Source organism: Varanus komodoensis, unplaced genomic scaffold (genome assembly GCF_004798865.1).
Source record: "Varanus komodoensis strain SLA01 unplaced genomic scaffold, ASM479886v1 scaffold175, whole genome shotgun sequence".
Classification (NCBI taxonomy): Eukaryota; Metazoa; Chordata; class Lepidosauria; order Squamata; family Varanidae; genus Varanus; species Varanus komodoensis.
In genome coordinates, this window is record NW_025335517.1 from 916 (window position 1) to 13,066 (window position 12,151).

The 12,151-nt window shown below is 38.5% G+C and overlaps 1 protein-coding gene across 3 annotated transcripts; it reads left to right on the forward strand.

The window, feature by feature from the left end:
• The first annotated feature begins 554 nt into the window (after positions 1–554).
• On the forward strand, positions 555–10,664 carry LOC123021708 (spermatogenesis-associated protein 4-like). 3 transcript variants are annotated; one of them, XM_044426731.1, is made up of 5 exons: positions 555–706; positions 1,215–1,333; positions 3,240–3,460; positions 7,045–7,161; positions 8,641–10,664. In XM_044426731.1, exons 1-5 carry the CDS (start codon positions 641–643, stop codon positions 8,742–8,744), a joined length of 627 nt encoding a protein of 208 aa, XP_044282666.1. In that variant the 5' UTR covers positions 555–640; the 3' UTR covers positions 8,745–10,664. The 3 variants fall into 3 exon arrangements, with proteins under 3 accessions (XP_044282666.1, XP_044282665.1, XP_044282663.1); XM_044426730.1 differs by lacking the exon at positions 8,641–10,664 and adding an exon at positions 8,002–8,630; XM_044426728.1 differs by lacking the exons at positions 7,045–7,161; positions 8,641–10,664 and having other exon boundaries at positions 3,240–3,996.
• Positions 10,665–12,151: the final 1,487 nt, after the last annotated feature.

Sequence of the window (12,151 nt, forward strand, 5' to 3'; positions counted from 1 at the left end):
AAGAACGATAAAAAGAAAAAAAAGAAAAAGGGGATCCTTCCTCTTCCCTGAGAATCAGCAGTAGGCAAGCCTATTTCAACAAGAGTCCATGGCCAGCCCAGCCCCCCTCTAGTAAGCTCATTCCCCCCACCCCCTCTTGGGTTGCTTGAGACTTGAAAGTCATATATTCCCCTAAGCAGGGCTTTTTTTGTCATGGAACGCACCAGAACGGAGTTTTTTCAAGTGATTTTGAACTGCATAGCAGATCAGCAGCAAACATCATTAACATAGTGCCTGCAGGCTGCTATTGTGTCTGCATAACATTGTGTTTACATAATATGTAAATATGCAATGTGTAAATATGTAAATATGTAATTATATGTAATATTGTGTTTACATATTAATAATAATAATTAGAGGATTAGGAGGATTTTTTACTTAAGAAAGTATTGTAACAGATACTGAACGAACAAAATCATTCTAGTATGGTGATCAGACAGGAGCTTCACAAACATGGAGTAACTCTCTTACTAAGGGAGATGACTAGTAAATTTGTATCTCTCTCTCTCTCTCTCTCTCCTCCTTCCTTTGCCATAGGGATTTTTCAAATGGCTTTCTAATTGCTGAAATATTCTCATGGTATTACCCAGAAGACATTCAAATGCATTGCTTTGAAAATGGGACCTCTCTAGCTGTCAAACTCAGCAACTGGTCACAGCTTGGAAAGGTGGGATAATCCAATTATGAATTTCAGATAAATTTTGTATTGTTGACAAGAGACAAGAAAATGGAAGCTTCTTTACTGTCTCTTTGAATTACTCGTGACTGATAGATAATGCATGTTATTTGTGTGGGGGTGCATGTGCAGAAATAGGATTTCTACCAAATAACTAGTTGAATTATTTTTCAATACTAATAGTGAATAAAGACAAGTACCTCAAAACCAATCTTTGAGGTAGGTGCCTTTTCGGTATGGGCCCAGTGAAACTTCGCAGATCAATAGGATTGTGCCTATAACTTTGTTGTTCAGATTTTGTGGGCTACACAGTTTGCAGCTCATTTATTTATTTATTTGGTTTTTATCCTGCCATAAAGCTTCCTTGGCGGGTCATATATTGCCAGGTATATGATATTCATGTCCTTGCTTTGTGGGAGAAATGTACATCTTTAATTATCTAAAGGCAAGAAGTGGAATTTATACTTCTGAAGGAGGCTTTCTTTCCCCTTCATTAAAGTTCTTTGCAAAAAGAAACCTGAAGCCCATACGCGAGCTAATTGATGGGACAATTCATTGTAAACCTGGAGCTGCAGAAGTATTTGTACAAGACATTTATACAATGCTGACAAACAGGCGGTAAGTCTTTATATGTTAATGTTGCCTTTTAATGCATAACTATTGCTGGTAATTTTTGCTCTGTGAGGGTTTTTGAATAATGGTATATTTGCAGTTCTGTAGAAATCAAAGCCTTACCGTTAATATTTAAGGCCCTAAACAGTTTAGGACCAGGTTATCTAAAGGACTGCCTCTTCCCATATGTACCTACCTGGATGCTTAGATGGTCATCCAAAGCCCTTCTCAGAGAGCCTCCACTGAAGGAAATGGAAAGGGTGGCTATGAGAAGAAGGGCCTTCTTGGTGGCAGCACCCCAACTTTGGAATCAGATCCCCAGAGAGGTTTACCTGGCGCCTTCTCTCTACCCCTTTCAGTACCAGGCAAAATCTTTTTATTTGCCCAATATTTTAATAGTTTAAATAATTTTAAGGAGAAATTTTATATAGCCAAGTATTCTTTTCTTTTTTTAGTTTTACTATATAAAATACAACTAACCTTCCTTACAGTTAAAATGATAATATATAACATTCAATATACAGTAAAAATAAATCATAAAAATACTGTGCAGCCAAGTATTGTCCCTACTCCATGGCTTGTAGACCTTATTTATTTATTTATTTTACTTAATAAAGGACCTATATTTTTCCAAGTTTGCACAGTTCCTACCTGCAGGCTCACAGTCTTATTCAATATCATGAGATGAAACAGGGAGAAGAAAGCAAACAAATTGGGACACTCTTTTTTGAAGCTTAATAATCTCAGTAGTATCATCTGACCTGGACAGGTGGGCCTCTTTGCCTTTAAGTACTTATACATACCAACATTCCTCAACCCTTTGGTCCATGACAGAAACAGGATGGTTCCTGTGTTTGGTCTGCCAGGCTAGAAGCCCTCTCTGAAATGCCTCACTAAGAATGAAATTGTAATGGAAAGTGGTTTGAGAGAGAAATGCTATTATTAGTATGCTCTCTAATAATTGAGAGCCAGTGTGGTGTAGTGGCTAAGAGCATGGGACTGGGACTCAGACGATCCGGGTTCTAGTCCCCGCTCAGCCATGGAGCCAACTGGGTGACTCTGGACCAGTCACAGACTCTCAGTCCAACCTACCTCACAGGGTTGTTGTTGTGGGGATAAGATGGAGGAGGACAATGATGTAAAGCTGTCTTGAGCCCTTTGTAGGAAAAAGGCAGGATATAAATTGAAAAATAAATACATAAATAATAAATAGTGGGCCAGAGTGTTCTACACTGACTGGATTCACATGATTATGGAGAGGGAAGGAAAATACATTGGCTTGTTTCCCCCAGTGCACACGCCAGTTCCATGCAAGGGAATTTGCATAATCACCTTCACTGGCATGGCTTGCTATGTTGTAAAAACCTGGTGAAGGTGGCTTGTTACCAACCAACCAAAAACGTATGGGCTGTGTAGGGTTCTGGGGTGGCTTATTAACCATGGGAGCATAGCAAGGTTTCCTTTTCAGGTTTCCATCCTGCACCAATGTTTCCTTTTTAATTTTGTGAGCGCACAAGGGTTTGGATAGGCTTGCTGTTGAGAGTCAGAAAGGAAGGGTGAATGGTGCTGGAATATCTTTTTCAAAGATATCCTTTCTTCAAAAGGATCAACAGCATCAAGCATAGTCCCATACCACTGTTCTGGCACTACATTTTTGCCTTTATTTGCTAGAAGCAAGTGGGGCAGAATTCCATGGTTCTCTGTGTGTCAGCTGTTATTTAATTTCAGTAGCACATTCAACTGTTTGGAATGCTGCAGTGAAAGTAGCTCCTTAGGTCTGAGCAACTTAGCACTTTCTTACAGAATTCCATTTGGTTATTCCATGTAAGAAATACAGTAATGTCTAACAGTTTTTGGTTTTTGAAAAGTCAGGCAAAACAAATGCAGTACGTACAATTATCCCTCCTTCTAGGATAAAACACAGTCGGGATGAAGAGATTGACTTTACAGATCGTATTTACCAGGAAAAGTTACCAATGGTTGCTAGATCAACTGCTTCAAGGGCTATTAAAACCAACATTAAGCTAACAGAGCTAATGGTGGAGCCTAATATTGACAAAAACAGGCAGAAGGTTAATGCGATCATCAACATGCACATGCACCGAAGGCTGCTAGACAGAGAACAAGATCCAGGTGAGTGGCTCTTTCAAAACATTGTTTGGAAAACAGAATTGCAGTGTGCTATAACTAAGCCTCTAAATTTGGCATTCCCTCCAAACATACACTGTTTTATGCAACAAATGCTAATTGTTGTGCTGTCCCCCACGAATGTGTACAGATACATGTGTGTGTGTGTAGTTAATACCCACAACCACCTACATTGTCTCTTCCACTCTACACGTAAGCTAAAGTTTTGTGCTACAAATCGTGAGTTTTGTGCGGTCACCCCAGGCATAAAAATTGCATACCTAGAGATATAGAGTCTTGGCAAACCCCAAAAAAGCCATTTTGTTGCTTCTGTTCTCCAAGCCTTTGCCCAAGTTTTGTGCTAGCATGTGACTATTCAGTGACATAACATTATTTTGGGTAATGTCATGGAATAATAAAGACTATTTGCAATGTATGGCTGTGAAAGCTGGACCATAAGGAAGGCTGAGCACCAAAGGATTGAGGCCTTTGAATTGTGGTGCTGGAGGAGACTCCTGTGAGTCCCTTGGACCGCAAGGCGATCAAACCGGTCAGTCCTAAAGGAGATCAGCCCTGACTGCTCTTTAGAAGGCCAGATCCTGAAGATGAAACTCAAATACTTTGGCCACCTAATGACAAGGAAGGACTCCCTGGAGAAGAGCCTAATGGTAGGAACAATAGATGGCAAAAGAAGAGGGGGACGGCAGAGGATGAGGTGGCTAGATGGAGTTACTGAAGCAGTTGGTGTGAGCTTAGGTGGACTCCGGGGGATGATGGAGGACAGGAAGCCCTGGAGGAATGTTGTCCATGGGGTCATGATGAGTTGGACATGACTTCGCGACTAACAACAACAATAACGACTATAAATCCATATGACACAAAATAGCGTTTGAAATAATATTTGCTATGATTCCTTTATCTAAAATGCTTAGCCAACAAGGTAAGTTGCAGTGGCTTTTCACAACACAATCCTATGCATATTTGCTTAGTAGGAAGCTTCACTTTGTTTGATGTAGCTTGCTACCTAGTAAGATAGCACAGTCACAAAGACAAAGTGACACAAATGGAGCAGGATTCTTTGGGTACAATATCAACTTTTGCATCAGTGATAATCATTGTCTGCTTTCACTGGAGAAACCTCACAGGGAAATGCAGAAATGGGCCACTGAAATGCAGATCTACCTTCATAGTTGTCAATATATTTATGGTACTTATGTGGGCCAAGTCTATGTACCATCACTTGAAAATAAGTCTTACTGAGTTCACTGGAGGTGTTCTCTCTCATCAGCATCCACACAATCCCATTCTGAATGTTTGAAATTATGTATTGCAATATTTCTGAACAAACTTAATTTTTTGAACATATATTTGCTGTTTCTCTGATTAACAGAACTCAAACAGAAAAAAAAACTTTTTCAGCAAAGAAGTGCAATAAGGGGACAGTTTTGCCAGTTAACGTGTTTGCCTGTTAAAACTCCCTGTCAATTAGTTGTTAAATGCCCAAGAACCCAACCAGGCATCGCTTCATCAAATTCCCTTAGCTTCCCATTGATTTCACTGTAAAAAGTATATTTTGAAGACACATTGCAAGCATGAGTGGCTCTCACTGAGATGCTCTTGGGATGAACTTGGCTCCATATATTAAGTTTATAGCTTAATCTTGTGCATACTTGCTCAGATGTGCATCTCAGCTGAGCTTACTCCCAAATAAATGTGTAGAGGATTGCTCTTTCAGCTCTGAATGATAATTGGGGAGCACACGCCCAGTCATGTACTGAACTGAAGTCTGAAAGGCCTCTGTGGATTAAAGGGAAACCTATTGAAGAATTTTATTTAGATAGAATATTTGTGATGAATGGTTCAGAAATCTGGACACAGAAAGAAAAGCCACCTGGGCCTATTTCTAATCTTTCTTGCTGCACCATCCAAGGAGAGTGGATGCATGAGCGAAGGTAACTTTTTCATGGGGAAAAAACAAGTGAGCACTTAGGCAACAGCAGCTGGTCCTTGCAGCTAAGAGAAAGACTTGGGTGGAGGAAATGGTTGTTCCGTGCATGAGCACTTGATGAAGCAGGTGGTGGTAACTGCTGGCACTTTTTCTAGGCAGGTAGTATAGGACCAGTCCTCCCCACTATGATACTCAGAGTGAGCAACAAAAAGGAGATAGGCGCAGTTGCTGCATTTTCTCACTTGTATACTTCTTCACCCATCTATGCCATAGTGGCAGAACTAAGAGGTGAAGCTGGTGGTGGAGGGAGAGTTTCTAGACTTGGGGCTCTCTTCCTTGTATTTACAACCTTGCTGCAGGGCCATGGAAAGAAGCTAATGTGATTTACTTCAGCTTGCAATTTGCATGAAGAAGTGGTTTCATAAGCACCTGTGTGTACACACTCCACAGATACTCTTTGTAATACATGATAGGGTTGTTTCATTCTGCTGGCAGAAAGCTTTTACTGTATGCAGACTTGTTCGTATTGTTTGACAAATGTAAAATCTTACGCTGTGATTATTCTTGTGCAAACCATTCCACAAACTCTTCCACAAGTCATTTAACAACTCATTACAGCTTTTCTTGACTGAAAGTTGCTTGTGGTTGTTGTGCTACTGGTGGTGATTAATGTGGCAGAAAAACTCTGACTTTCTCAGAGAGGTCTATGTGGGATGTGTAGCATTCACCAGGGCCATGTCATGGCCATCCCATGTCATTTCCATGCTTGGGATGGTGGCACAAACCTGAGGCTTGTAACATAATATAGGAACAAGTCTTTGGCATAGGTTTGGAGGGGTACTGAATTGGTGGGTTTATAATCAACACCTCATGTCTGCTATGTTTTATGTAGGATTTTCCAACTGTCAAAACCTGGAAAATTCTTGACCCCCATAACCCCTGGCCAGATGTCTAGTAAGAGCTTGTATAAAAAAGAATTAATTTTAATTTAGTTAATTTACCTGCATAAATCAGCTTGATCTCTGAGGTCATTTGGAATGGCATATTTATTCAGGGTACATCAGGTGGAAACTGAGGAGAGGGCCTCCTCTGTGGTGGCATGCAGATTGTTAAACTTGGTGTCCTAGGACATCCATCTAACTCCTGCTGTGTTATGTTTTTGCTGCCTTTGAATGACTTAAAAATAAAAAACACGTTTTTAGTTTTGGCTAGCTGAATATTTATCTGCATTGTTGGATTGGTTTTTCATTTTCTCTTTACCGTGATATTTTTCATCTTTTTAATTGTATTAATGTGACATATAGATTTAAATAATTTTTTTTCTGAACTGTTTGAATACTGTACAGTACAAAGGTATGGGCAAATCCTATAAGCAAAAAGTAGTGCCATCATGTATCTATCTATCTTGCTACATCGTGAAGAATAGAAACTGGTTTGTTCATTGAAATATGCTGCATGCACATCCATCAGACTCTAGATCATTCCAGTGAGTATCACCCATCACTTTATGCTCTAGGTGTAGTTTTGTCCTTAATAAAGCATTTTTTCTTTCACAAGTATTAATAAATCTTGCAAAAAGAGTATATACTTTAAAAATGACATGGTATGCTTGTCACTTACCCCTTTTTTTCCCCCTTTCAAGCACGTTTTGATATTAAACCAACACTGGGTGAACGAGCTGTTCGTCGTCCTTCTGTTTTGGCTCCTTCCTTGAGTGCAACTAATCTTCAGAAGGAGAAATCTATTCCTGCGCCAAGCAGTAAGCATTCTTTTTCAGATTTGAAAGGTTAAGGCTACAGTCCTGTTCACATTCCTTGTATGTATATCCCACTGAACATAGTGAGACTTATTCCAAAGTTAGCATTCATAGTAGTAGACTGCATGGAGACAATCTTAATGAACACTTGTCTGGGAATAACTTGCATTGACTTTTGAGAAACATTCGACTGAACATTTTATTCCTATTAAATATTTTTAAAATATTGGCCTTTGTCCAGATATATAGCACTCCATCTTTTACTATGACTTCCTTGTGGAAAAGGCCATATGTTTCATCTAAACCTTTTTCATGTTACAAATCTATCCTTGGGGACAAAATGGTTTAGAAATATGTTCTGTGTTTTTATTTAAAGGTTTCCTCCTTTGAATAAAAACAAATCTAGGACTATAAAACAAGTTTAATTGATTTTAAACCATCTTAAATCACTGCTTAAATTTAAGTAAGTGTGCAGATCACAATATACATGCCTTTTGGAGATACAAACAGTATCTTACACTACCCACCAAGAAAAAGTGAGTGAGCAAGCGTCCACCTCCTTTTGCTTCATCACACAAAGAAAAAGGATGCAGGCAAGGTGCTTACCTTTGGTGAGTGAGACAGGCAGCACAGAGGAAGCTGCTGCCATGCCATCCAGTTGCTTTTCACCCCTGCTACCCACATGTAGGAGGGGTTTCACTCGGTTCCTTGTGGAGGGTGGCACAGATCCTTTCTGCAGCACTGCCCAGCTGACCCCACTTTGCCTGAGTGTGACTTGAGCAGTCCCTCTGGAGCATGAGGGGAGGGTGCCTAACTAGCTCTGTCCTTTCTGCTGTGCCCCAGGAACTGAGCCCTATTTGTGCACCGGAAAGTGCTTGACAGCCCCAGTGATCTCGACACAGCTCATGATTGTGGCTTTCAAAAGAGCAGCCTCATTCTTCACTGCTTTGCCTTCTGGGAGACCATCTGGAAGAATGAGATGGAATTAAAATGCAGATGGGAGGAGAGTTACCAACATGAGCCTGATCATCTTTCAGGCACATCCATGCAAAAAACCAAGCATGCTGGAAACAGCAGGATTTCTTCCTGTGACATGTAGAACCAGCCTTGAGTGAGGGTTTTCTGGTCTTAACACTACCTGTATAGTAAAGAGGAATGCAAGCAAAGAGGAAAAGGCTTTATCCACTCCTTGACTCAGTTTGGAAACTCATGGAAGCTCAGTTTGTTGTGATATGTTTACACCATAAAGATAGATATTAACACCAGCTAATATCCATAGAATATACCACAGCTAAAGGCACAGGAGTTAAAATCATCAACATAGTATTGTTGACACCTTGACCCTAAATATTCTGCTTTCTCAGACATTCCACTACAGTAATTCCAACAATAGCTTATAATTTTATAAATGAGTATCATAACATGTTGCTAAAAGGTTTTTTGTATGTTACTGCAGTTAATACTTTTCTTTTTCCTGCCTAGGTACACCTTCCACAGAAATCAGAGGCAAAATGGGTGTTCATTTCAAAACCATCCAAGTGAAGCAAGCTGAGAGATGCCCTTTTGATGCTAATAAAAATGTCTAGGCACCCATTCTAAAGACTGTAATGAGAGAAAAAAGAATCAAAGCTGCTTTTTACCACAACAGATGCCTTACGGCCAGGTTTTTCTAACGTATTGAGGAATATGTTGCCTTACCGATACGCTCAATAAACATTAATGCTGAGACAATACATAACTTGACATTGATACAGGCTTAAGGAAACCACATTAAAGGATTACTGATTTTTACATTTCCCTTTACTCACATTAAAATGGAGATGTTTTCTAAATAGCAGTTTGTATCTAGCCGAGTACTGTTGTGTGTTTAATAAAACCTATCATTGGGTAAGCAGAGTCTCATTGTCAAGCAGTTGGGTTTTATAACAAATGTAAGAATATGTTCTGTTTTGAATATACCTATCGCATGAAAATGCCTATAAGTAATAGCTGTATGGCAACATTACTAATGAATGAGATTTAGGAAATATTTTTAAGTCAGGTGAATCAGATCTAGAAAATACACAATTTCAGGCTTAAACCAGTTCTTTCAAGCCAGTATGAAAAAACAGAGGTACCCATTACTTTCGAACACAAGCGATTGCTTAATATTAAAGTGCTGGGTATAGATCACTGAGCTTTACAAACTTGTGATGATTTTGCAGTGAATGTTCACTATGAAATTGTATTTTCAGCTAGCTTGGCTCAAGAGGCATTGCAGTAAATGGCTCCCCATAGCATATCATCCAAGGCTGGTAAAATTGATTTGATTTCTGAGGCAGAACATTTTGTAGCTCAGCTTTTCTCATATTGGTTAGACATGGGCTCTTCTGGAGATACTGGTCAGCATCCAACAGAGAGATAATGCTTCTAAAACAACCTGAAATGAAAGCAACTGCTAGTTTCCAGAAACAGGGAACAACAGCAGAGCTTGCAGAAGGATACAAAACTAACATGTACTGATCCTGAAGCAAGCAATTTTGCTTGGTTTATGGGTTGATTTAAGCACTGCTAGCTTGTGGCTGGTGCAACAGAAGGAGCAGGTACACAGCAGAATTAACTTGAATGCTTAACTCACCAGATTCACACTTTTTCATTCCGATGAATCACCACCATTACCAGAAACTGTTTCAGTAGTCTTCAGTCCCATCTTTTTCATTCCCTTGCTATCACCTCAGTCACTAATAGTCAGCCAGGCATTCTGTTTCTTTCCTTTTCTCCCTTCCAACTTTGCTCAATACATCATGCTTAACTAAGTTCTGTTCCAGCACATGCTTTTTGCCTTGCAAAGCACAGACCTGCTGGTACCTTGCAGAGCAGGAAAGTTAGGAGACACTGGACCTGCTGCAGCACTGTTGGTTCCTGAGCCAGTATCTGACAAACACTAACTTAAAGCCAAATTTTAGAAAGTTCAGAAGCAATGGTGATTTAACCCCTAATAGGATATGTTTAATTTATAATGCAGAATTTTGTGTCAGCAAAAGGCAGCACAATCTGTTAACCTGTTTTGTGTATTTTTTAAATGTCTAGTTATTAATTTTACAGAGTTAGGAAGATAACTGAAGAAAGGACAGGACACTGTATCAGTGGGGTGATTGTATTGTGTTGAAGAATACATACCACAATCTAATTCAAAATTAATTAACAGTAGCTAAAATATGTATAGCCATTAACTAGGAAAATGTATTTCAGAAATATATTTGCTATGTTATGGTTACATTTAAAGACCTGAGCAACCAAAGTGTGGCAGGGCTAGAAATACTGAGGGATTTATAAGAAAGTGAATTTTATGCATCCCATCTTGAGCTAGTACGTTTCAGGATAACCTTCTTTTTTGTGTGTTTTTCTCTTTGCTGTAATTATGATTAACAAGCTTGTTATTAATACCTCATATTGTGAAGATTCATAGTGAGAATGTATAGTAAATTTGTATGATTTGTATTGTAATAAAAGCAATTCAGAATTTATGCACAACGACTGTGTGGAATGAAGATCTGAGTATGATATGCATACTGAGAGCAGACTATAACTGAGAATAATATACACATAGGGGTCATCATCCACTGAAGAAAGATACCAACTTTGCTCATTAGCACAAACCACTTGCAGATTGTCATAGGGTACTCACATGCTTTCCATTATCCTTAACAGGATGAATTAGTGCTTATATGAACAAGAAGCAAGTTGGTCTATCCACTCTGGATGAGTGTGGCATGTTCTGACTCCAACAAACCATTGAATAGGTATAAGTGATAATAACAAGTATTTCCCTTCCCTTTTTCATCCCAAGCTTGTGACTCAGAGAAGACTTCATGATTTTTAAAGCCTGTTTTCTCTAACATATAAATTGTGTAGTTTGAGTACTTCTTAGGATTGCAAGCCAAGGTCAAACCATGGTTTGGAATCCTAGTTTCTAGGGGGCATTCAGATTTCAGATTCCCACACAGAAAGTAGTAATGCAATCCTTCAGAAATTTCAGTTTAATAAACCAAAAATCTTAAGGGTGTGCAAGAAGAGGAAAAGAAGGAATATTTAGCTTGTTTCTCTTTGAACAAAACCAGTATGAAGAACTAAGCAATTTGGCCATGAGCAATAATGGATGTACAACTTAGTTATCATTCATTTATTTGTAAACTGCTCAAAGTCCATGAGCTATAGGGTGGTATATAAATGTAATAAAAATAATGTACCCCAACAGATACAATTAACTGTAGTAGTCAGAAGTCCTGCATGATAACTTCAAGGACAATAAGGCCTAGCATTTTTATAATAAGCAGCAGAGCAATGCTTGAAGAATTTATGCTTTAAATTAGTAAAAGTGGAAAGAACTATCAAGTATGGTTGATAATTGATCAAAAAAGATGATTGATTACAAAGTATCTTCAGTGTTCAATCACTTACAGAAGATACTTTGTGCATGAACATGGTTGCAAACACATGTCTCCATATTATACGTTCTGATACTGGGAAGTGATCCATATACATTCAGTAAGGTTGTTAACTCACATGGATTTTTTAAATGTAGTATGATACAGAAGCTTTAACTCTGTTTCTGGCTATAATTGTTTTCATTAACTGAAGTACAACCATGAGCATAAGACCTGTTATATAAAAAACAATACCAGTTTATTTAGATGTTGGACTATTGAATGCCATATCTTTATAAGCACTAAAATTAAAGAAACAAGATACTTTAAAATTTACATTATGTATTTTGGTACATCCCAATATTTGTTGTAAAATAAATGTTAGAAATAAGCTTAGTCATTTAAAATAAAGAGAAATGTCAAATGCAATCTAGATATTCAAAATATAAGAAAAATTTCTTAGGCTAGTTGAAGTGTAAAACTAAGTATTCCAAAATACTTGCAAAACAATAATCTGTATTACTATACAAACATTTAATTTATACTCCTCCGGGTGCAACCCTATGCATATTTAAACAGAAAAAAAA